Source organism: Canis lupus, chromosome 20 (assembly GCF_048164855.1).
Source record: "Canis lupus baileyi chromosome 20, mCanLup2.hap1, whole genome shotgun sequence".
Lineage (NCBI taxonomy): Eukaryota > Metazoa > Chordata > Mammalia > Carnivora > Canidae > Canis > Canis lupus.
Genome location: NC_132857.1, coordinates 2005716 through 2031223, shown reverse-complemented (window position 1 = coordinate 2031223; position 25508 = coordinate 2005716). Strand labels below are relative to the sequence as shown.

General features: G+C 46.8%; 1 protein-coding gene and 1 long non-coding RNA gene across 6 annotated transcripts in view; one reads left to right on the top strand and one right to left on the bottom strand.

Moving 5' to 3' along the window:
- The window catches only part of LOC140611602 (uncharacterized), a 39745-nt gene extending 19442 nt beyond the window's left edge, over positions 1-20303 (bottom strand). Inside the window, exon 1 of the long non-coding RNA XR_012012700.1 lies at positions 20194-20303. This is a non-coding gene — a long non-coding RNA (uncharacterized lncRNA). The remainder of the gene's footprint in view (positions 1-20193) is intronic.
- Positions 20304-21226: 923 nt separating this feature from the next.
- GAB1 (GRB2 associated binding protein 1) overlaps positions 21227-25508 on the top strand; it is a 115404-nt gene continuing 111122 nt past the window's right edge. For 3 of the 5 annotated variants that reach the window (XM_072788240.1, XM_072788237.1, XM_072788239.1), the window contains exon 1: positions 21228-21369. In XM_072788240.1, the coding sequence (XP_072644341.1) occupies positions 21298-21369 (72 nt within the window). In that variant the 5' untranslated portion in view covers positions 21228-21297. Of the gene's footprint in view, positions 21370-23017; positions 23208-25508 lie in introns of those variants that run through there. The other 2 variants (XM_072788235.1, XM_072788245.1) reach the window with 2 other exon arrangements.

Below are 25508 nucleotides of genomic sequence, written 5' to 3'. Positions count from 1 at the left end.
AAACTGATCCAATCTTTTCTCTGGCCTGAAACCCTGGACAAGCCAGGGTTTGTCCACGACACTCCAGTCATGTGGAGATCCTTTAGCTCCTCAGCTACTCTAACCCTTCTGCCCCCCGCCCTCCCCCTCCCCCACCTTTGCATGTGTGGTTCACCTTCTTCCAAGGGCACACTCTTCCACCTCCTTGCCTGGCGAACTCCAACTCACTCATCAAGTCCGACTGAAAATTCCCCTCCCCCCAACCAGGGCACTCCCCGAACTGGGGGCCAGGCCCTGTTTCTGGCTGCACACCCCGTACCTCTCCTAGCGTGGCCTTCAGCCCTGGAAATGCCTCGTTCAGTATCCACCTCCCTCACTAGCATAGGAACTAATCCCCGCTTACAGCGTAGTCCTCACGCCCACTACAAAGGCCCGCATATCCTAGGTACGTAAGAAACATTTGTAAGAATTCATGAATTGGACCATAGAGGTACTTATTTGTTTATTCATCTCATTAACCTAATCCATTTTAGGAAATACTGTTCCATTTGGTAAAACTGACCTCCTTGCCTGGGATCCAAGACGGTCCGGAATCATCCCACCTTCCTCATCAATGCTCCCTCTTCCCCTCTGGCGTCTGGGCCCTAAGGATAGATAGAGTTCTCTCCACTGGAATGCAAGATTCTGGCCTCCCAGCTGCCCCAATGTGATCACCCCTCAAAGCCCCGCTCGGGTTCAACCTCTTCCAGGGAACCCACTCTGCCTCTGCAGCTAACTAGCACTATTTCTCCCTCCTCTGAACACTTCTAACAGCACTAAAAGTCTGGACTAGTAATTTTGTATCTAGTGTTCATGGTCTTTGTGTTTTACCCTTGTGTTTTTCAAATATTAACCACTATTTTCTCCCTGGATTTCCCCGATTCTTTCCTTTCCCTGACCCACTTAAGCACATAGTCAGACCTGAGGTCTGGCCACAGGAAAGGAAGCAGGAGAAAATAAATCTCTGAGTTTTGTGACCCAGAAGAGTAAATTTCCAGAATGATTTTACAAATTAGAGCAAAGAGAAGAAGAGAGGAACAAACCAGGTCCCGCAGACCAGGTGGAGAGAAGAGTAAGGATGGAGAGGCGCTAAGCGAGAGACACCAGTGGATCCCAGAGGGTTTCTCCACCTGCTTCAGGGCAGAAGCCTGGGAATGAAGCAAGTCCTCTGAGAGGTGTGGGAACCGGAAGCAACAGGCATCTGCAGGATGCTCACTGCACGGAGCTCCAGGGAGACAAGAAGACTCCAGAAATCTGTCTTTAAGTTGTGTCTGAGCAGATAAGGACATGAGCGTCACAAACATCTCACCTCAGGTGGCCGAGAAGGAAGCAGAATAACTCCTGGGCCCATCGGGCACAACACGGGGGTATCTGAGAGATTTGTAGGATCTGAAAATGCCACACAGACTCTTTTGGAAGGAAGGATATCTCAGTGGAAATCTGCATGCAGAAACAACTAGAACAGTGGATCTCTCATGGACAAATGATTCAAGGACAAACAGATCATTTCCCAACATCCTGGCACTATTTACACCCTCTAGAATTTAGGCAACCTGGAAATTAACTCTACTGAACTGTCAGCTTCTTGATGGCTGAGATTTCGTGAAATTTCCTTTTGGCATCTCCTCACATAGTGGCATCTTTTACCAGAAAGGCCAATGAATAACTGAATAAACCGTGTTCCCTGGAAGGAAATTCCAGTTCTCTAATTAGAGTATCCAAGAGAAATATATTACTAAGCCAACTCAGTAATGCCCTGAAGTCTAGGCAACTACACAATGAACGTGGGAACCCAGGAAAAAGACGATCTCATCCCACGGTGAAGAGAGAAGTCTATGTGAGCACGGAGAACCCACCAGCTGCTCCTGGAACAGAGACTGGTGAATGTGTGGGGCCACGCGTCTCACCGTATCAGGACTGTGCCCCTATTATGGACCGTAGGCCACGGAGCGTTTGGCAGTGCTGGCCATTTCAAGTAGGCCTCAGAGTTCCTACTTTTCTCACAGACACCAGAGGAAGTGGACCAAGTGCCTTTATTGGTGATCTCTCTCTATCCTGTTGGTAATGCATGAGTTTCCATCAACCTACTAAAGATTTTTATTTAGGTATCTAAGTGCAGAGATAAAAGAAAGGGGGAAGAAAAGAAGGATTTTTGTTGGAAAAGCACTAGTGCATTAATTCTTAAGTTTAAATGGCCTTAGGAAAAATTTTAAAATTTACATGACCTTAGGAAAAATTTTAAAAATAAATCCTGAGAAAGTACGAACAGGTTGTAATAGTTTTATACTCCACTGCAAAAATAGCATACAGTTACGTGGTAACTGCATGAAAAATCCTAAGGTATGAAATAATAGGATAATAAAACCTTGACTAGAAGGCAACACCATTTTTGGAAGTCACTAGGAGTGTACCCATTTTAAACATGTTAATTTCCGTTTTTTGGCCCCAAAGAGCTCACAACTGTGACAAGATAATAACGATGGTTTTGTTTTACTCTTTGCTCATCGCCAGTTTCAACTTTTTGTCGTGTGACCAACAATCTGAAAACCATTAATCGCTTATCCAGGAATTTAAAGATGTAACTATTTCCAGATAAATATATCAGTGAGGGGGGATCCCTGGGTGGCGCAGCGGTTTGGCGCCTGCCTTTGGCCCAGGGCGCGATCCTGGAGACCTGGGATTGAATCCCACATCGGGCTCCCGGTGCATGGAGCCTGCTTCTCCCTCTGCCTATGTCTCTGCCTCTCTCTCTCTCTCTCTCTCTCTCTCTCTCTCTGTGACTATCATAAATAAATAAAAATTAAAAAAATATATCAGTGAGGAAATCGTTGAATTAACATTTCATAAAAAGATAGAAAAGGAAAGAGAATCTACAGTGAAACGTGACTAAACCATTATAAGTTGTACAAAATAAGTTTTATAATGAAAACAGTTGGACACTGGATTCAGGAAAGCATACTTTTTAAACTGGGGGTCGGGGGGTTGGGGGTGAGAGGAGGACGTTGGAGGTCCGAGGTGGAAGAGCCAGCACTCACAAATCCCCACCGCTGAAGCAAAACTCTGTTAGGGTCTCCCTTGGGCACTTGGACTTGCACCTTGGACTCTTGCTCCTATTGGGATTCAGTGTCTCCTTTCTCTCATGCTTCCTGACCTCAGCTTTTAGTAGTTTTATGGATCTAGCAGTATCCAGGTCCTTAGCGGCTTTGCCTTCCATGCTTTCCTGATCTGTGCTTTTAATCAAACAACTTAGAGGAAGGCTGGGATGAGGGAGAGGCTGCTCCCGGTGACCAGGTCAGTGAAGCCAAGGAGTCAGCAAAGATCACTCATTCACATGTGCAAGAGCAGTTCTGGGCTGAGGCCTCAAGCAGTACAACTGGGTTCCTCGTCCTTCCCTCCTGGGTCACCGGAATTATATCTGCAGTTCTCCATAGTGGTCATTCCGTTTGGTTTGCAATTCAGCTTTGGCCCTGGCTGCAGATTTCTGACACCTCCTAGAACCCGGCTCAGTGCCTCCCACAAGCATACCTGTAGCCAGCTCAGCCTTCTGACCACAGTCCAGCCTTGTAGGTATTGGGCAACATCTGATGCCCCCTCAACACCCCAGATGCTGGCTGAGTATGCTCCTAGACTGGGTGAGACTAATCATGCTGGGGTGCATAGAGGAAAGTTTTCAGATCTGTGAAGGCACAAAACTAGAAGAGATGGCTCATATGATGAAGATGTTTAAAAGCTCTTGAGAGATCGGAAGGCTAGCTCAAAAGCAACAGAATGAGATTTAATAGCCTTGAGTTTGGGCTCCAAATACCATCTCGTAATTGCAGATGATGGAAAGATGGCTTGACTACTTTATGTGAAGAGACTGAGGTGCTTTTGTTGATCATAAGGTCAGTGCGATGTGACTTAGCCACTCGGAAAGCTAATCCTCCTGTAGGCGGCACTAATAGGACTGTGTCCAAATCACGCAAGGCGATGACCTCAGTAGTCTCACCTCCAACTAGTCGAGCAACAGCTGACTACTCAGCCATGACCTCCGCTCTCCAAGAGGGTCATTGGCAGCCAGACAACTCGGAGGAAGCAGACGGACAGAGAGGCATGTGCTCTCCGCTGCGTAGGGAATCACTGGGCGACCTCAGCCAGAGCAGTGGCTCTACATCAGTTCAAACTCTTCAGCAAATTCAGCAAAAAACGTAGCTGGTTTAGGCAAAGATGGGGTCACGAATCCTCGGGATGACAGGGCCACCATCCTGGTGAGACGCAGGGGCTGGCAGAGCCAGTCGTTTCTTGGTAGCATCTGCTCTGATTCATTGGTGCCCACAGAGAACCAGCTTTAAATATTTTGAATATCGCCCCTAGAAACAGGAGCGCCTCATAGGATCCAAGGTAGGAACGTGGCTGAGCTTTGGGAAGGGCTGGAGCCAGGAAATGGAATGTCACCGGGAAGGCTGGCAGCACTGGCTCTCTGCTCCTCCCTGTTGCTCTCTTAGTCTTTGTCTGTGTGAGACGGCTTCTCCAATTCCTAGTCTACTTGCCCTAAACTGGCTTTCTCATCATCCCAGCCCCAAGTTCCTAATAGAAGGGATTCTGTTTGGCATAGCATGGGTCAAGTGCTTACCCCTAGCCGTCAATGTGGCCAAGTGGATCGTGTCCATTGGACAAACATGCTGCTAGAAACTCACTCTCGTGAATTGAGACGGGGATGATTAATGAATCAATCTGTAGGAGGCAAGTACCCAAAATATTTTGTATCAGTTTTTTAACTTTCTTTGGTGTCACATGCCCCTTTGAAAAGTTGAAGAAACATATATTTTCCTCTACATAAAAATACCCGCAATTTCATTTATGTTTGCAGGAAGTTCCTAGAACCTTGGAATGAATCTGTGAATCCCCAAATAAGAAACCCTGGTCCAGATAGTGAAATACTGAGGGGAAAAAGTATGAATATCTGCCTTCAAACAGCTGAAGAACTGTTGGAGGAGAAGAGTAAAATACGTAAATGTATGTGAGTAAGAAGATTAAAATGCTAAGACTATCCAGTGGAAAAGGGACAGTCTCTTCAATAAGAGGTGCTGGGAAAGTTAGACATCCACGTGCAGAAGAATGAAACTGGACCATTCTCTTACACCAGACACAAAGATACACTCAAAATGAAAGATGAAAGATCTAAATGTGAGACAGGAACCCATCAAAGTCCTAGAGGAGAACACAGGCAACACCTTTTTTTTTTAATTTTTATTTATTTATGATAGTCACACAGAGAGAGAGAGAGAGAGGCAGAGACATAGGCAGAGGGAGAAGCAGGCTCCATGCACCGGGAGCCCGACGTGGGATTCGATCCCGGGTCTCCAGGATCGCGCCCTGGGCCAAAGGCAGGCGCCAAAGCGCTGTGCCACCCAGGGATCCCCAGGCAACACCCTTTTTGACCTTGGCCACAGCAACTTCTTGCAAGATCCATCCATGAAGGCAAGAGAAACAAAAGCAAAAATGAACTATTGGGACTTCATCAAGATAAGAAGCTTCTGCACAGCAAAGGAAACGGTCAACAAAACTAAAAGACAACCTACAGAATGGGAGAAGATATTTGCAAATGACGTATCAGATAAAGGGCTAGTTTCCAAGATCTATAAAGAACTTATGAAACTCAACAGCAAAGAAACAGACAATCCAATCCTGAAATGGGCAAAAGACATGAACAGAAATCTCACCAAGGAAGACCTAGACATGGCCAACAAGCACATGAGAAAATGCTCTGCATCACTTGACATCAGGGAAATACAAATCAGAACCACAATGAGATCCCACCTCACCCCAGTGAGAATGGGGAAAATTAACAAAGTAGGAAACAACAGATGTTGGAGAGGATGTGGAGAAAGGGGAACCCTCTTGCGCTGTTGGTGGGAATGTGAACCAGTGCAGCCACTCTGGGAAACTGTGTGGAGGTTCCTCAAAACATTGAAAATAGAGCTGCCCTATGACCCAGCAATTGCACTGCTGGGGATTTACCCCAAAGATACAGATGCAGTGAAACGCCGGGACACCTGCACCCCGATGTTTCTAGCAGCAATGTCCACAATAGCTAAACTGTGGAAGGAGCCTCGGTGTCCATCGACAGATGATGGATAGAGAAACTGTGGTCTATGAATACAATGGAATACTACTCAGCCATCAGAAAGGACAAATACCCACCACGTGCTTCCCCGTGGATGGACCTGGAGGGGATTATGCTGAGTGAAGTCAGTCAATCAGAGAAGGACACACATTATATGGTCTCATTCATTTGGGGAATATAAAAGAGTGAATATAAAAAATAGTGAAAGGGAATAAAGGGGAAAGGAGAGAAAATGAGTGGGAAATATCAGAGAGGGAGACAGAACATGAGAGACTCCTAACTCTCAGAAATGAACAAGGGGTGGTGGAAAGGAAGGTGAGTGGGGGTGGGGGTGACTGGGTGACAGGCACTGAGGGGGGCACTTGGTGGGATGAGCACTGGGTGTCATACTATATGTTGACAAATCGAACTCCAATAAAAATATACAAAAAAGATTAAAATGGTATAAAAATGAAGATGTGGTTCTCTTTGGGGAGAGTATAATGTGCAGTTTTACTTTTTTGTGTGTTTCCCAACTATCCTACCAAGAATGCATATGTTTAGTTTTATAATCAGATAAAGCATTTTTTTTTCAATTTTTAATTTATTTATGATAGTCACAGAGAGAGAGAGAGGCAGAGACATAGGCAGAGGGAGAAGCAGGCTCCATGCACTGGGAGCCTGATGTGGGATTCGATCCCGGGTCTCCAGGATCGCGCCCTGGGCCAAAGGCAGGCGCCAAACCGCTGCGCCACCCAGGGATCCCTAAAGCATTTTTTAAAAAAGAAAAATAATTGATTTCAAATGCTTCAGACAGGGTTTAGAATAATGGATGGAATTGGCAAGAATACAGATTTTTACTCGGCAGTACTGATTGTCTTAGGAATAATTACCATGTCCCTTAATCTATCCTTGCCTTCCTATAACCTATTTTCAAAACAAAAGCCAGTTGTGTTAAAACAAGTCAGAGGATGTCTCTCTGCTCAGAACCCCACGATGGATCTTGGGCTCACTCAGAGCAAGAGCCACAGTTCCTGCATTTGCCTACAAGGTTCCATATGACCCGGCCCCTCTTCTGTCTCCCACCTCATCCTCATCTCCTGCAACTGTCCCTCCAGCTTATTCTGGTTCTTTTGCTCCTTAGATGTCATCGCCTCCTTAAGTCTCTGCAAATGGCCTGCTCTCAGTAAGGTGCACCCTGCTTTAAACTGCATTCCCTCCACCCTCTCATTACTCTTACTCTCCACCCCCGTTCTCGTACTCACTTCCTTTTTCTCATATAGCTTATCACCTTCTAACATGCTGTGTCTGTTCCTATATGTTCTTGCTTATCATCTAATTCTCTTCATATGAGTGTAAGCTCCAAGAAGGCAGCAGATTTTTTTTTTTTTTTTTTTTTTTGCAAGGAATGGCCCAGGGCGGCGGGCCCCAGATTTTTTTTTAATTTAAAAAATATTTTTTTGATTTGTTCAATAATAAGTACCCAGGAAGTGCCCAGCTAATCGTGGACAGTCAGTAGACATGTGTTGAAGGAAAAGAAGGAAGTGTGGAGGGAGAAAAGACCTGAAGTGGTCATCAAAGACAAAGCAACTCTCTCACAGAAAGAATTCCTGAAATGAGAGAGAAGTTTGGCCTGGAAAATTGAAAGTTTACTTTCAAATCTTAAGTTTCTACATGATAGGACTCTTCTCTTCTTTCACCATAACCCAGATTTTTACTTACTTAAATTCATTACTTGCCAAACTTCTCAGACAGAAAGCATTTGGTTATGAGGAAGAGAAACCACCCAGGTTATATCAAACAAAAAGGGAAGTTTTACTTTTGCTCATAGACTCTCATGGATCCCAAGGGCAAGAACTCCAGGGTGGTCCCTTGAGAGGCTGCAACCCGGATTGTCTCTTTGCCTTTTTCTGGTTCTTCTGGAGTTCTTCCCTCTCTTTCCCCAGAGGACATAGCCTTCCTTACCAGAGAGCTGCAGGACCTCCCAGCTCCAGGGCCCACCTCTAACTAATTAGAGTCTCTGTCTCAAATCCAAAGCCTTCAAGAGTGAATCTGATTGGCTTGGCACAGCTTATCAGTTGTTTCCCCATATGTCAAAGGGTCCCCTCAGCTGTCACCAAAGGCAACAGCATTAGAGAGTGGAACCATGACCCAGGAAGCCACCCTGGTGGGTCCCAGAGAAGCACATGAGCTGAAGAGGCAAACCGGCTGGCGTGCCAAGGCACCACCCCTCTGGAATCAACAGCATTAGCATTCTCAACAATCTAATTTCATTTCCCCAGCAATTTCCTGTCTGGAAGAGGTTGCTGATTTCTTTGAAGCTAAAATAGGCACATCCCTCACTTATAAAAATAATAAGCAGCTTTCTGAGAAACTTCTGAGGAAATTTTTTACCACCTGGAAAAGCACAGTAAGAGGAGTTCATCTCCCAGAATAAGAGGGACAGAGCCTTTACCCTGAAATAGACCTTCAGCCTATCGCAGATTTCCACGCCATGGGGGCACCAGAGTGCTCAGCAGTTGGGTGTCTGCCTTTGGCCCCGGGCGTGACCCCGGGGTCCCGGGATCAAGTCCCGTGTCGGGCTCCCTGCATGGAGCCTGCTTCTCCCTCTGCCTGTGTCTCTGCCTCTCTCTCTCTCTGTGTCTCTCATGAATAAATAAATTAGAAATCTAAAAAAAATTTCACACCATGATCACAGATGTATATATAGTTGTTTTTTATAATAAGTAAGCTTTTTTAAAAATTAAAGTATAGCGTAAATACTGAACACCAATTACATTCAGCTTGATGAATTCCTGAAAGGAAACACTCCTGTAACCAACCACCTGATCAAGAAATCAACACTACCACGCTGCCTGAAGAAATTTCTCCCCTGCCCAGTGCTTAGCAAAGGTAACCATCCTCCTGACTTCTATAGGTTAGCTTTGCCCACGTGTAAGTGTTTGGCCCTTTGTTCTTACTGAGTTGCCTACTTTGTTGTTGTTGTTGTTGTTTTGTTTTTTTAAGCAGCTTTACGGAGGTATAATTGATATGCAGTAAAGCGCATGTATTTAAAATGCACAATTTGATACATTTGTACACCACAATCAAGCTAGTGAACATATCCATCCCTCCCAATCCCAACTAACCATGGATTCACTTTCTGTCATTATTTGCATTCTCTAGAATTTCTATAAATTGAATCATGCAGGGTGTCTTTATTTCTACGAGGTTCTTTCACGCAGCATAATTATTTTAAGATTTATCCTATCATTACATGGATCATTCCTAGTTCATTCCGTTTTATTTCTGAGTAGTATCCCATCGTATGGATATACCACACTTGGTTGATAAAACCTCTTATTTGGCATTTGAGTTGTTTCCAGTTTGGGGCTATTTAAAATAAAGCTAGTAGAACATTTTTGCACAAGACCTTGAATTAACATATGTTTTCATTTATCTTGGATAGATATATCTGGATCCTATGGTACATGCATATTTAATGTAAACCACCAGAATTTCTTCCATTTTACACTCTCACAAGCAGTATGAGAGTTTCAGTTGCTCGGTCTCTCACTAACATTTGATGTGATCAATCTTTTTAATTTTAGACATTCTAATAGATGTATAGTGATATCCCAATTGATAGGAATTTGCATTTCCCTAAAGGTCATCTTTTGATGTGCTTGTTATCTATGTGCCTGTTTTGGTTAAGTTCTGTAAAAATCTCATTTTTAAAAAAAAATATGTATTTCTTTTACAGAGAGAGAGAGAAAGAGAGAATGTGAGCGAGCAGAGGGAGGGGCAGAGAGAAAGAGAGAATCGGAAGTAGATTCTTCTGAGCGCAGAGCCCCACGTGGGGCTCCAACCCAGGACCCTGAGATCATGACCTGAGCCAAAACCACAAGTTGGACGCTTAGCCAGCTGTGCCACCCAGGCACTCCTCTTCTGCTCATGTTTTTTATTAGGTTGTTTGTTTTATTATTATTGAGTTCTAACAGTTATTTATAGTATCTGGATACAATTTCTTTATCAAATATGTGGTTTGCAAATAACTTCTCTCAGCTTGTGGCTTTTCTTTTCATTTTCTCAGCAGTATCTTTCAAAAAGCCGAAATTTAAAATTTTGTAAAGTCCAATTTATCATTTTTCTCTTTTGTGGGTCATACTTTGGGCATCATATCTCAGAGATCTTTCCCTAACTCAGCATCACACAGATTTTCCCCTATATTTTCTTTCAGAGATTTTATTGTTATTAGGCTTTACATTTAAGTCCATAATCTATCATGAGTACATTTGTGCATGTCCTGAAGCTTAAATATCAAAGTTGGTTGTGTTTTTTGTTTTTATTGGGTGTTTTTTTGCATTTTGATATCCAATTGCTTCAGCATCGATTATTAACAAGACAATCCTTTCTTCTTTGAGTTGCCTGTGCACCTTTGTCAAAAATCAATTGACTATATATGTACGTCTATTTCTGGACTATATTCTGTTCCATGAATCTATCTGTCTATGCTGATGCAAATATACACTGACTTTATTATTGAGGCCTTGTACAAGTCTGGAAATCAGGTAGTATAAATTCTCTAACTTCCTCCTTTCTCAAAGTTGTTTTAGCTATTCTAGGTCCTTTGCATTTCCAAATGAATTTTAGAATTAGCTTATCAATTTTGCAAACAAACGAACAAACAAAAACCTTGCCGAAATATTGTGTTGAATTTATAAAATAAGCTGGATAAAACCGGACAACTTAATAATATCATCTTGTGATTCATAAACTCGGTATATTTTACTTAGGTCTTTATTTTTTTTTAATTTTTATTTATTTATGATAGTCACACAGGGAGAGAGAGAGAGAGAGGCAGAGACATAAGCAGGCTCCATGCACTGGGAGCCTGACGTGGGATTCAATCCTGGGTCTCCAGGATCGCGCCCTGGGCCAAAGGCAGGCGCCAAACCGCTGCACCACCCAGGGATCCCTTACTTAGGTCTTTAATTTCTCGCACCAATGTTGAGTCTTTATGGGTTTGCAGTTGCAACAAATTTGGGTAATTTTTGGCCATTATCTGTTCAGATATTTTTCTATGCCTCCCCCTTCTTTTGGAGACTCCAAATACATGTTCATTGACTAGTACAAGGGATCACATTTTTATTGATGCTCTGTTTATTTTCAATTTTTTTCTGTGTTTCATCCCGCTATGTGTTTCACTAATCTTCTGTAATGTCTAATCTACTGTTAATTTTTCATGTCATTGTATTTTTCATCTCCAGAAGATTTATTTACATCTTTGTGATACCTTCCATGTCTCTACTTATGATGTCATCTCTCTAGCTTCTTGAACTTATAGGATATAGTTATAATAGTTGTAATAGCTTCTAATTTTGTTAATTATTTTATCATCTGTGTCATTTCTGGGTTAGCTTCAGTTGATTTTTCTCCTTGTTTTGGGTCATACTTACCTGCTTATTAATAATTTCTGATCGGATGTCAAATACCGCAAATTATATCTTGTTGGGTGTTGGATATTTTTGTTTACCTATAAATATATTGAGCTTTTATTTGGGACATAGTTAAGGTACTTGTAAACAGTTTGATCCTACAGTCTTGCTATTAAGTTTTCTTAGGTAAGATCACAGCAGCATTTAATCTAGACCTAGTTTTGCCCCATAATGTCTTTTTTAAGATTTTATTTATTTAGAGAGAGAATGCAAGTAGAGGCAGGGGCAGAGGGAGTGGGAGAGAGAATCTCAAGCAGACTCCAAGCTAAGCACGGAGCCCGATGTGGGGTTTGATCTCATGACCCGGAGATCATAACCTGAGCCAAAATCAAGAGCTGGAGGCTTAACTGACTGAGCCACCCAGAAGCCCCTTTGCCCCACTATTGAGACAAAACTCCTCCAAAGTAGTCTACAGAGCCCTGTGAGTTATGGAGGCTTTCACTCTGGCTGGGAGAATAGGAACTATTTCTACCCTGTGCAATTCCCTGGTGATTTTTCCCTGTAATCTTTTTTCAGTGGTTCTTTCTCTAGTGTCGAGTAGTTTCTTCACCTGTACCTGCTGATCAGTGTTCAGCCGAAGACCTGAGGGGACCACTGGGTGGGGAATCTCCAGGACGGTCTCTCTCTGTAGCTCTCTCCCATCTAGTACTCCATTCTGCAAGTTCCTACTTTGTTAGCCTTCCCAAATTCCCAGATCCCTCTTCTCAACTCAGAGAGAGTGCAAGCGCCCTGTGCTGTGACCTAGAAAGTCTCTTGTGGGCAGTAAGTTAGGGCAATTGTGATGTCCACCTTGTTGGCTTCCTGCCTCCAGATATTACTCTCCTTCAATGCTGAGGCTTAATGTCATGAAAATTGTTGTATCATATATTTTGTTCTTTTGTTAAGAGGCTGTTTCAGTAGGGTAGGTAAATCTAGTCTCCTTTACTCAATCTTGGAAGCTGAATTTTGAATTGTCTATCATCTTCTTACTGATTCTGGTATTTCATATATCCTGGTTACAAGCCCCATGGCAAATAAAAGTAATCAAATATCTTCTTCTCTTCTGTGGCTTGTTTTTGTATTCCCTTAAACATGATTTTGATGAAGAGATATTCTTAATTTTAATGTTGCCCAATATATTACTTTTTTTTAATTTTAGGACTGGTGCTTTCTGTTTCTATTGACCTTTTCCAAAATCAAAGAGATAGTTTTGAATGTTTTCATTTAGAGACATTCTAGTTTCTTCACTAAAATTTTTTTAAAGATTTATTTATTTGAGAGAGAGAGAGAGAGAGAGAGAGAGCAAGCGCATGAGCATGAGTGGGAGGGGCAGAGAGAAAGAGAATCTCAATCAGGCTCCACCCTGAACCTGGAGCCCAACAGGAGGCTCAACCCCCAGGACTCTGAGATCATGACCTTAGCTGAAACCAAGTCAGATGCTTAACCCTTAGCCGATTGAGAGACCTAGGTGCCCCTTTCCACTTTAATTTTTAAATCTACAAATCGTCTGGCATGGATTTTTGTGTATGTTGTAAGATAGGAGACAAGACTTCTTTTTTTTCCATAGGAATGTCCAACTGACCCAGGACAACTTACTGAAAAGTCTATCATTTCCCCACTGTACTGTACTGTCAACTTTGTCCTCAATTTAATGACTAAATATGTATTGGTCTGTTTCTTGGTTCTCTGTACCTATAGTTTTTATCTCAGTCTAATAAATGGAACAGGTCTGAAGCAGTCATTTCATAATTTTCAGTTTAAAAGAAAACTGAGTTGGGGCACCTGGCTGGCTCAGTTGGTAGAGCATGTGACTCTTGATCTTAGGGTTGTGAGTTTGAGCTCCACTCACTGGGCATGGAGTCTACTTAAAGTAAAAAAAAGAAGAAAAAATAAAAGAAAACAGTTTTCTTAAGTATATATAACTTTGACTTTGTAGAATATTGTTGCTCATCTAAAATACAGTTTGAACTCAAGAAGAGTGAAAAGGTAATTATTATATTAAATTACTCTAATACCATTATATAAATGTTTTTTATGTTACAATCTCAAAGGCATTTTGGTTTACATTCTACAAAATGACTACTTTCTTTTAGCCTAGTTAATAACCTTCATTTTGAAGTATTAGGTTAGAAATAAAATTATGCAATGCAGGCAGTGTTATCATAAACTGTTTAAATTTTTCATGGCCCCTAATAATTAAAATTGAAATACTCTAAAAACAATATTTTATTCCTTGGTCAAAAAAACATTTTCTAATTATAACTGTGTAAATCTTATTCCAAGGATATTTTCATTCCAGGATTATTTAAACACAACTTCCTTAGAAATGCATAGATGTATGAAAATCTCAATTTTTAAAGTTTAGGTTTAAGTTTTTGTTAACTAAAAAATATTACATGCCTTCTTTTTCCTATTATGAAAGTGATGCATTTTTGTTATAGAGAAAAGATCATATATACATAAGTGGGAAAACTTTAAAAAAGTGAGAAAAAAAATCCCACCTTTAGGTAATGATCCATAGTATGGTTTGTCACTTTTTGGAGTCTGTTTACTCAGGAGACAATTTCCACCTGTTGTAGTTCTTTTGGACTGCTATAACAACAACAACAACAACAACAACAACAACAACAAACCAACTGCGTGGCTTATAAATAACAGAAATTTATTTCTCGTAGTCCTCCTGGAGGCTGGGGAGTCCAATATCTAAGCATCAGCAGATTCAGTGTCTAGAAAGAACCCTATTTCTGGTTCATAGATGGTGCCTTCTTGCTGTGTCCTCACATGGTGGAAAGGGGTAAGGGAGATTTTTCTGGCTTTTTAATAAAATTATTAATTCCATTATGAGGGCTCTGCTCTTTTTTTTTTTTTAAATTTATGATAGTCACAGAGAGAGAGAGAGGCAGAGACATAGGCAGAGGGAGAAGCAGGCTCCATGCACCGGGAACCGGACGTGGGATTTGATCCCAGGTCTCCAGGATCGCGCCCTGGGCCAAAGGCAGGCGCCAAACCGCTGCGCCACCCAGGGATCCGAGGGCTCTGCTCTTATGACCTAATCACCTCCCCAAAGCCCTACCTCCTAATACCATCACCTCGGGTGCTAGGATTTTGATATATGAATTTTGAGGGCACATAAACGCTCAGACCACAGCACTGCACCTTGATGCCAGCACCATCTCGTTACCACGTCAGTAGTAAGAAAACCCTGGCTCACTCAGCCCCCTGATCAAAGCTTCCTTCATTCATTAGCTCACTCAATAAGTATGAGTTCAGTACCTATTATGTGTCAGGTATCCAGTTAGGTGGTAGGAGTGTAAATAAACTGAATAAACAAACTAAACACGGTCCTTACCCTCCTTAGAGTCCATTACCTAGTAAGAGAAGTAAATATCAATAAAATAACCTCAGAGACAGATGTAAAATGACAACTGTGACACGTATTCTGAAGGAGAGAACAATAAACAGCATGGTAAGAGGGTAGAAAAGGGAGTATAATTCTACCAAGGTAGGAGGAAAAGTTTTCCTGTGGGCGAAATGGGTGGCCTGAGATCTGAAGGGTGGGTGAGGATGGAAAAACGAAATGAAAGTCCCAGGGCGGGGGGAGAGGGGGGCAGCATGCCCAACACGAGAACAGCAAGAATGCAGGCCTTGTAGTAGGAGGCAGGAAGTGCAAGTTGGTGGGAGGGGGGCGAGGTGGGGAGTTTAGCACAGAAGGAGGTAGAGATGGTACAGGCTGAGGCCATGAGCATCTGTAGACCCACCGCACTAAGGATTTACACCTTTATCCTGTGATCAACGGGCAGCTACTGAACTGATCATATTTGTGTTTTATAAAGATTACTCTGGCTGAAAAGTGGAGAATCTACTTATCAGGGGAAATAGAAGGTGTATGCTTTAAGAATATAACCAAAAATCCAAGTGAAAGATGAAATAACTTCAAAAAGAGTGGTAGTCCAGAAGTGGATGAGTGGGGAAATGATTCCATAGGCCAGCGCATCTCCGTTTGGTAGGGGCTGGTGATGGAAGATGAGAGGAGATATAAAGAATGACTCCAAGAGAAAATAAAGGAAGCAGAAGAGGACTAGATTTGGTGCGATCTGGAGACCAGGATTTTGATTTTGTTGATGTAATTGAGCCAAGCAGCATATAAAGAAGGCAGTTAGATTTATAGGAGGGTCTATCAGAAGAGAGAACTAAGCTGGAACGGAAATTTGTGAAGTGTTTATGTGCAGATAAAGCACAGAGACCGCCACACAGGAGAAAGCACAGAATGCGAAGAGAGGGGGCTGGACTTTAGAACGCCAAGGGCTAGCAGAAGAAGAGCCTGCAAAGAGATCCGAGAAGGAGCAAGGAGACAGGGAGGTCCAATGCTGCAGTGTCTCAGAGAACAGGGTACTGAGTTTTAGGAAGGAGAGATCAATAAATAGGAAGATTAAAAATTCTGGTCTGATTTAGTGATGTGGGGGTGACTGGTGACCTTGGCAAGTACAAGAGAGAAAGTGAGATGGTCGCTAGAATGAAGGCAGGTTGAAGAATGATGGAGGATGAACTAGAGACAGAAAATACAGCAGCACTCAAGAGCGATCTGGCTGTGAGAGAAGAGAGAAGAGCTGGTACCTGAAAAGAAATATGAAAAGTGCAGCGTTTTCCACACCATTTTGTTTTAACAGAAAAGATGAATGTTTAAGACATGATGGATAGGGGTGCCCAGGTAGCTCAGTCAGTTAAGCATCTGCTTTCGGCTCAGCTCATGCTCCTGGAGTCCTAGGATCAAGCCCCAGATCCAGCCCCATGTTGAAACCCATGCCCGGCTCCCTGATCAGCAGAGTCTACTTCCCTCTCCCTCTGCCCCTGCCCACTTGTGTTCTCACGCTCTCTCTCAAATAAATCAATATAATCTTTAAAAAAAAAAAAAACAAAAGCCATGATGGATAATTTAACTTGGTTTTCAATTAAAACTGAAGAGAACTATAATCTCTTGCCTTAATCCTTTTGTCAATTACAATGCAGCCAATTTTCATTTTAATTATATGGCAGTTTACTCAGAGGAATAGCGCTAACATTAGGGAAGAATTAAATAATCTGCAATTGTATGTTATCAGCAATTTCATATAAGATTCCCCTCACAATAGCTATTAAAAGGTATTATAGTATACTAATGGTTCACTTCCATTTTAAAGTGTAGTGTAGTGTGTGTGTGTGTGTGTGTGTGTGTGTGTTTTAACGTGCACCCAAATAGATCATGATGGCATAAAGCAAAATTTGGTAAACTATGGCCCTTTTGCCAAATCTGGCTCACCATTTGCTTTTGTAAATAAAGTTTTATGGGAATGCATACATCCACAAAGGGCAATGGAAAGGACTACATGGAGAGTATTTAGATAAAGAAGAGATCATTTGTAGGGTGAGGTTCTTGAGAAGATGTACTGGGATGAAATCCAAAGCATAAGTTGAGGGATTGGCCTCTTGTAGGAAGAAAGTGATGTTTTCTATATACCATAGGAAGAAGGGAGAGTAGGAGAAGTGAAGATAATTTGTAGGTTTGCATATTTGATGGCTACAGGTTGAAGGAGTTTACGTGTGACCACTCTGGCATTCCAGTGATGCTGTAAAAAAGACCTTCAGTTGATAAAGATGGTGGGGGAGTCGGAATTAGAGAAGTCTGAAAAAGTTTAACAGTTACTACAAGCACTATTTATAATAGCCAAAGGGTAGAAACAATCTAAATGTCCAACTGATAAATGGATAAGGAAAATGTGCAATATCTATACAATGGAATGCTATTTAACAATAGGAAGGAAGTACTGATATATGCTACAACGTGGATAAACCTTGAAAACATGCTTAATAATGAAATGCAAGCAGTCACAAAAGGCCACTTATTGTATAATTCCATTTATATGGGATGTCCAAAAGATGCAAGTAGAAAGATTAAGAGGTTGTCAGGGGCAAGGGTGGAGGGGGGAATGGAGAGGGACTGCTAATGGGAATTTCTTTGCAAATGGGGCTTCTTTTGGGGGCAATGAAATATTCTGAAATTAGTGGTGAGACTCAAGAATTTCTTAAGTATACTATAAATCACTGAATTGTGCACTTTAAAAATGTGAATTTTATGGTATGTGAATTATATATCAATAAAGCTATTATTATTTTTTTAAGATTTTATTTATTTATTCACAAAGATAGAGGCAGAGACACAGGCAGAGAGAGAAGGCTCCATCCCGGGAGCCCGACATGGGACTCGATCCCTGGTCTCCAGGATCAGGCCTGGGGCCACCCGGGGTGCCCTATTATTTTTTTAAAAAAAAGACAAGTTATTGCAGGGAGTAGGCTAGTGCACTGTCCAGATAAAGGAAGTGGAACTACCAGGTAGCAGGGACATCCATAAAGCTAATGAAGCTTTAGCACAGGTCTCCCATGGGAGTAGGAACTGCTGGGAGAGGTGGAGAGTCCTTGTGGGAGGGGAAGCCAGGATGCACTCAGGTGGCATGTATGTGTAAGGGCTCTGGTAAATCACCATGAAGATTTCAAAAGAAAGGCGCCTGTATCTCCACGGCTCCAGTAAATATGTCTGTCTTTTATTTCTTCATTCTGAATACATATTCATCCTAATTTTATATTTGTAATTGTATATTCTTTTTCTTTAAAAGGACTCTGCAAACTGTATAAGCTTTAGGGTCCAGAAAACTAAGACTTGCCCCTACAGATAGTTGAGGATCTATTTGAGGTCTTGGAACATGAATTTATGGTGATGCCGCTTACCCTGTTGGGTGATTCCCTCCACTCGGTTGTGTGGATGCAGAGGAAAGTAGAGTTGGGCTCATCCAGAATTGGGTTTTGTGAGTTGGGACCACGTCATTAAAAATACGGACCATGGAATTTAAACTGGACAAGGGGGAAGTGGAGAAAGGAGAGCTCTGATGGATCACGAGAAAGCAAAGCGTTAATAGGCTAGAAAGCTATTAAGAAGATTACATAGAAGATCTTCAGAGATCAAGTTGGAAGACATGTGGTTAAAGGAGGATGCTGGAGGTAAACGACAAAGTCCATAGCAGCGATTGTTTGAGGTGATTTGAACCACAGGAAACGATATGATCATTTGCTGCAAGAAAACATTTAAACTCTAATCTGCAAGCATCTGTGCAAGCTGTCCCTTGTCTGTAACCTCACCCAGTGCAACGTCCCTCTCACTTGCCTCACACTGCTGCCTTCATTCAGGTCCTTCTAGATTGAGGACTTGTGTGCCTAGTAGCTCCTGTCTGGAATGTTCTCTGCTACTTTGCCAGGCTAACTGCACTCAACCTGAGGATCTCCTTTTGAAGTCTTTTCTTCAGGGAAGTCTATCCCAACCCATCCATTCTCTTCCCAGGGGTAGATCCTCCAGTTATATGCCCAAATAAGACTCTATTTTTCTTACATACCATTTCACACCACACATGACTGTACTGTAGAAGTTACAGGGCTAATTACCTGTAAAATGTGTTTCTCCAGGAGAGAGGGATTCTAGAAGAGGTCTGACTTTTCTCCCTATTGGATCCCAGGTCCTCTGGGACTTGGACATAGGATATTCCATAAGTATTTGTTTTTGAATGAAATTCAAGATTCTTAGTTGGGATAACTTTTTCCGGGATATGCTTTAATTTATGAATATAAAATGTGATTTAACAGATAATCTAAAACGGTATACGTTAAAATAATGCAGATTTCCTTTCTAAAGTAAATACATGAAGATGTATCTATCTTCAACCTCTCCTCGCCCCTTATTTGATCTCCAGAAATACGAATCTAGGGGCGCCTGGGTGGCTCACGGCTGAGCCCTTGCCTTCCGCTCAGGGCGTGACCCCGGGGGTCCCGGAATCGAGTCCCACGTCGGGCTCCCTGCGTGGAGCCTGCTTCTCCCTCTGCCTGGGTCTCTGCCTCTCTCTCTCTCATGCATAAATAAAATAAATAATTAAACAATAGAAATGCAATTCCAAAACAGCACAGTTGAAAGGGAAAATACTTAAAGATTTCTTCAAGTATTCTCCTGTCTCATGGAAATGAGATAATCGAATCCTTTATTTGAAATAAAGAAAAGATTATTGGAACTTACAAAAGTGAAGCAGTATAAAGCCTATTACAATCTTCCGTTGAAAAGACTTTATCAGTGGAGATAGTGATAACTCTTCTTAAGCCAAGGGTGAACTAATCTCATGTTAATTACAAATGCTTTCGACTCAGTGCATACACGCTTCCTACGGGAGAAGTGGAAATCTGCGTTCACGCACTTGGAAAGAACTGGCCTGGCTTATCAGCTGCTGTAAGAGTGACAATCACTGGTGTTCCGAGCCCTGAAATTTCAAGAAGAGCAAGTCCCGCCGGTCGCTGGTTCCGTCTGCCCTGGCCCAGGCTGTCCCCCAGGCCCGCGCGGCGTCCCCAGCGCCTCCGGGACCCCGCGACCCGGGCGCTCTCCGCCTCCCGCGTGCTTCCCTCGGGCACAGCGTCGCGGCCGCGGGCGCTCGGCGGGCCCTCGCGTTCGGGTCGGGGGGTCGCGGTCGCGGTTGGGTCCCGGGGCCGCCGGGAGGCGAAGGCTGCGCGGGCCACAAGCGGCCGGGCAGCTCCCCGCCGACGCTTTCAGACTTTCCCTGATTCTGTTACCTTGTGAGGATTGTCCTGGGCCTTGGTTTTCCAGAAACAAACGGGAAAGAGCGTTTCCACGACAGGGCAGCGCGGGGCTGCGGACCGGGTGCCGCCCCCCCCCCCCCCCCAGGCGCGCGCGGGCAGAGCCTCGGGGCCGACACCGCGCTCCGGGGGTCCGCGAGCAGCCGCCCCGCGGGGGGAGGGCGCCGGGGCGGGGGGCCGGGCCGAAGCGCCGAAGCGCCGAAGCGCCGCCCTCGCCCACGCGGGCCTGCCCCTCGACCCCGGGCTCGGCCCTCAGCCCCCCGCGCCCGCCCGCCCCGCAGCCGCGAGGCCGCCCCTCCCCCCGCCGGCCCCCCCACCCGGGCCCGCCCCAGCATCCCGCCCCGCCCCGGGCTCGGCCTCCCCGCGGGCCGCGCCGCCCCGAGGCTGGCGAGGAGGGCGCCCCCGGAGTCCGGGCGGCCTCCCCGCGGGCTGGAAGTGCCGCTGCCGCCGCGCCGCGCAGTCGGGCCGCCGCCCCCGCCGCCCAGGGCCCGCGCGGCCGCCCGGACTACACCTCCCAGGGTGCCTCTCGGACGCCGCCCCCCGCCCGCCCCGCCGCTCCCTCCGCCCCCTCCGCCCCCGGCCCTTGTTGTGGCCGCGAGTGCGGCGGCGGAGTTTCTCAGAAAGTCTGCAGCGCCCGGGCCGCGGACGGCAGCCCCCGAGAGCGCGACGCGCCGGACCCTGCCCCGCGCCCGCCCGCCGCCCCCGCCGCCCCCGCCGCCCCCGGACCTGCCCGCCGCCCCCGCCGCCCCCGCCGCCCCCGCCGCCCCGGGCCTCCGCCTCCCGACGCCGGGCGCAGCCGAGCCGGGGGCCGAGCCGGGGGGCGCCGCCGGGGCCGGGCCGCGGGCGCGGGGGAGCGCGGGCGGCGTCGTCCTGGGCCGGCGCCCGGGGAGGCCCGTTCCGGGGGCGGAGCGCGCGCGGCAGAGCCCGGGTCCGCGGGCAGGAGCGCTCCGGGCGCCGGCGGGACGGGCGCGCTGACGAGGCCCCGCAGCCCCGGCCCCGGCCCCGGCCCCGGCCCCGCACGCGCCCCGCCCGCCCGCCCCGCCGCCTGGGGCCGCCGAGGTCCTGCGGGCGGCGCGCACCATGAGCGGCGGCGAGGTGGTCTGCTCGGGCTGGCTCCGCAAGTCCCCGCCGGAGAAGAAGCTGAAGCGCTACGTAAGTGCAGCGGCCGCGCCGCCCGGGCCCCCCGCCCCGCCCCCGCCCGCAGCCCAGCGCCCCGGGGCGCCCGGACCCCCGACCTGCCCCCGCCCCCACCCCCGCCCCCGCCCCCACCCCCTGGGGGCACAGCCGAGGGGGCGCCCCCGCCCTCTGCCCCCCCCCGGACCGCAGCCCAGGCCCGCGGAGCTCGGACGGCCGCGCCGGGACGGCCGAGGAACCGGCGTCGCGGACCCGCGGGGGACGAGGGCGGCGGCCTTCGGGCCGGGGGGGGCGGAGGGGACCGGGGACGAGGGGCGGCCGGGCGCCTGGGGTCCGCCTCCAGGGCCGTCGGGGGGCCGGGCTGCGGGCGTTTGGGCGCCTCGGGCGCGCTCTCCGGCGGGGCGGGGCGGGGCGGGGCGGGGCTGGGGGGCAGCCGAGGCCGCGGGGTCTCCGCCTTGGACGGCCTCGCCCGGGCCGCCGGGATCCCGACGCGGCGGCGGCGGCACCGACACAACCTGCGGAGGAGGCGCTGCGCTGTTTAGCTGCTCCGAGAGCATTCCTGGAAAGAACCAGCCTTGCCACCCGCGCCCTCCTCGGGGCCCAGAACCTGCCCCCCCCCGGGGTCCCCGCTGCGCCCTCCTCGGGGCCCAGAACCTCCCCCGCCCCCCCCGGGGTCCCCGCTGCCGCCCTCCTCGGGGCCCAGAACCTCCCCCGCCCCCCCCGGGGTCCCCGCTGCGCCCTCCTCGGGGCCCAGAACCTCCCCCGCCCCCCCCGGGGTCCCCGCTGCGCCCTCCTCGGGGCCCAGAACCTCCCCCGCCCCCCCCGGGGTCCCCGCTGCGCCCTCCTCGGGGCCCAGAACCTTCCCCCGCCCCCCGGGGTCCCCGCTGCCGCCCTCCTCGGGGCCCAGAACCTCCCCCGCCCCCCCCGGGGTCCCCGCTGCGCCCTCCTCGGGGCCCAGAACCTCCCCCGCCCCCCCCGGGGTCCCCGCTGCGCCCTCCTCGGGGCCCAGAACCTTCCCCCGCCCCCCGGGGTCCCCGCTGCGCCCTCCTCGGGGCCCAGAACCATCCCCGCCCCCCCCCCCCGGGGTCCCCGCTGCGCCCTCCTCGGGGCCCAGAACCTCCCCCGCCTCCCCCGGGGTCCCCGCTGCGCCCTCCTCGGGGCCCAGAACCATCCCCGCCCCCCCCGGGGTCCCCGCTGCGCCCTCCTGGGGCCCAGAACCTCCCCCGCCCCCCCCCCGGGGTCCCCGCTGCGCCCTCCTCGGGGCCCAGAACCTTCCCCCGCCCCCCGGGGTCCCCGCTGCGCCCTCCTCGGGGCCCAGAACCTCCCCCGCCCCCCCCCCCGGGGTCCCCGCTGCGCCCTCCTCGGGGCCCAGAACCTCCCCCGCCCCCCCCCCGGGGTCCCCGCTGCCGCCCTCCTCGGGGCCCAGAACCTTCCCCCGCCCCGCTCACCCGCTGACTCTTTGGCCTTGCCCTCTGCAAAGGAGAAATGGCACATTTGTCCCGGCATATGGAGCCAATGGTGTTTTAGTGAAAAGTGTTTTCAAAAGCGAATATATGCCTCCTTAGATACAGATTTACTCCTGGGGGCCCGCGCCTCCAGTGAAACTGGCCTCTCGTCCGAGGGGATCTACACCCAGTGGTAGAATCCAAGTTGATTTTGTGAGTCACCCCTTGGATAGTGAAGGGCATGTTTAACCGCGCGGACTCAGCGGTGAGTCCTGGTGCACCCTCTGCCAGCATCTGTTGCTCACGTAATTCTCATTCAAGAACTTGATGCCGCACATCCTAGAAAGACTTCTCCAGAAATCTTGACTCCTTTCAAATCCTGTCTCTTCTCACAGCTTCCTGAACGTTCTGGTAAAGACGCTAACTAACTTTATTTCAACATTTCTGGGAGACAGTGGTTTATTTAGTTCTTCTATAAAGAATGTTGTGTGTGTGAGAGGAGAGGACGGAGGGAGACAGGCTATTTGTTTTCAGAGGCGCAGCCCCGGAATCCCGTAGACCTCGGTAGGTCCTCGGAAGAAACTGCAGGACGGGGGATCCCTGGGTGGCGCAGCGGTTTGGCGCCTGCCTTTGGCCCAGGGCGCGATCCTGGAGACCCGGGATCGAATCCCACGTCGGGCTCCCGGTGCATGGAGCCTGCTTCTCCCTCTGCCTGTGTCTCTGCTTCTCTCTCTCTCTCTCACTGTGTGCCTATCATAAATAAATAAAAGTTTAAAAAAAATTAAAAAAAAAAAAAAGAAACTGCAGGACGGTACGTTTGCAACACAGGTGGTGGTTATAGGGGCGTGATGGATTCTTTTACATGGTTGGTTGGGTCTCTCAAAAGATACCTAGCACTAGCCTAGACCCCCTAAGATCAGAAAATACCCGTAGGAGAGAAGCCTGGCTCTTGGGCTCACAAGTTAATGTGGTATAACCGAGGACGAGAATCAGCAAAAAAGATGGTCTTAGCAAGGACCAAGAAAATGAAAAGTCCCAAATAAAGGAATGTGTATTATTTCATTCAATCATTACAACAGGTTTATGAGATAGGTACTACATCTGCTTCACAGATGAGAAGGCAGTTTCGGTAACCAGATTGTGCTGCAGACAGAACTTGAACCCAGATCTGCCTGACTGGACTATAAAAAGTACTAACCTTTTATGTGAACTTTTATATGGACTCTGACCTAGTTCAAGTCGAGCTCAGACTAAATCATCTTTAAAGCTCCTTTCAGATGATGACTTTCTAGGAGTCTATGGAGATTAGTTGAGGATGCAGGGAAGAAGCAAGCTGGGAATGAGGTGTGGTGCTGAAGAAACAGCTTTCTGAGTCTTTGGGGAAATGAGACAAGAATACGGGAACAAGTGAACCAACATAAAGTGGTTTCAGACTGTGTGCCCAAGCTGTTATTTATTTTTTTTAATAGATGTTTTGAGGAACAAGCTCAACGTAGTCTGAAACCACGGGGATACTTTAGAGAGAGAGTGGGCTTCCTAAGTTATGTTTTCAACAGGGGGAAGGATATGCCGAACAGCTGGGTGGAGGTGGGGCTTTTCTTGCTGGCTGAGCACCAGTGTTTTTTTTTTTTTACGTACAGAGCTGGCCCAGGAAGACAGTGTGCAAGCAGAGTGGCTACCAGAATTTAAGGGGTCGCAGAAGACTAGAGTGTTATAATTTAAAATGAGGCCTGTTTAGCTGTCATGTTGTTGCCTAGAAGTTTTTGACATTTCTGGATTTATTGGTCTTTAGGCCGTGGTATCAAATTCAGATTGTTTTTGCTAAAGCAGCTTTGACCCTCAAAGACATATATATGTGCATGTGTTTCATATTCTTGTTTTCATGTAAGATTTTTATGAAAATAAAGGGTAAAAGGAAACAGTGTCGGCCGTCCAATAGGCAAAATGTTGCTTCATAATGATTTTTAATGAATGGATTTGCTGTGAATAGATATCTTGGATGAGCGGTACTGTAATTGTTAAACGAGACATCAGGGAGTTTGAGCATTGATTCTTTTGGGGAGCATTTGGCTCATGGGATTTTGACAGTTGTCTCACTGCTTACGGTATTTATAGGGTAGTCCAAACATTGATTAAGATGATACTTAAGGGCTTTTATGTGACAAAAAATTGTTTTAGTTTTTATCTTTAAAGTCATCTCATGTTATGGCCCCAGCGCATTTCCATTTACAAATCCATTTTATGTTTACTGTTTCGTAGTCAACTCACACAGCATTGTGTTCTTTGCACACTAGTGTTTTCATTTGGTATGAAAGTGTTTCTTAAATTTTCCAAAGAGAGTAAAAGGAACATAAAAAAGAGAGAGAGAAAGGGAAAGCCTGGATTAGCGCATAGATTCCTTGCCTTGTCATCTCTTTACTCTTTTCTATATTTACTTGCAAAAGGGTAAGAGCCTCTTGTATGTGTTTCATCTTCTGTGAATTTTTTTTTCTGTGAATTTTTTGAAGTCTACTTAAAGTGAAGGTAAAAACATTCATGCTTTCTTTCAGTTTTGTTACTACTGTGCTTTGGTTTTTGTTCTGTGTTATGTATGAAACAGCTGCTTTTTTACTTAAGGACTGGAGTGGAAACATATACAGATCACCATCACTCAGATTACAGAAAACAAGTAAACTTTTGATAGTATGCACTCAGCGGTGGTGCTCGGATTTT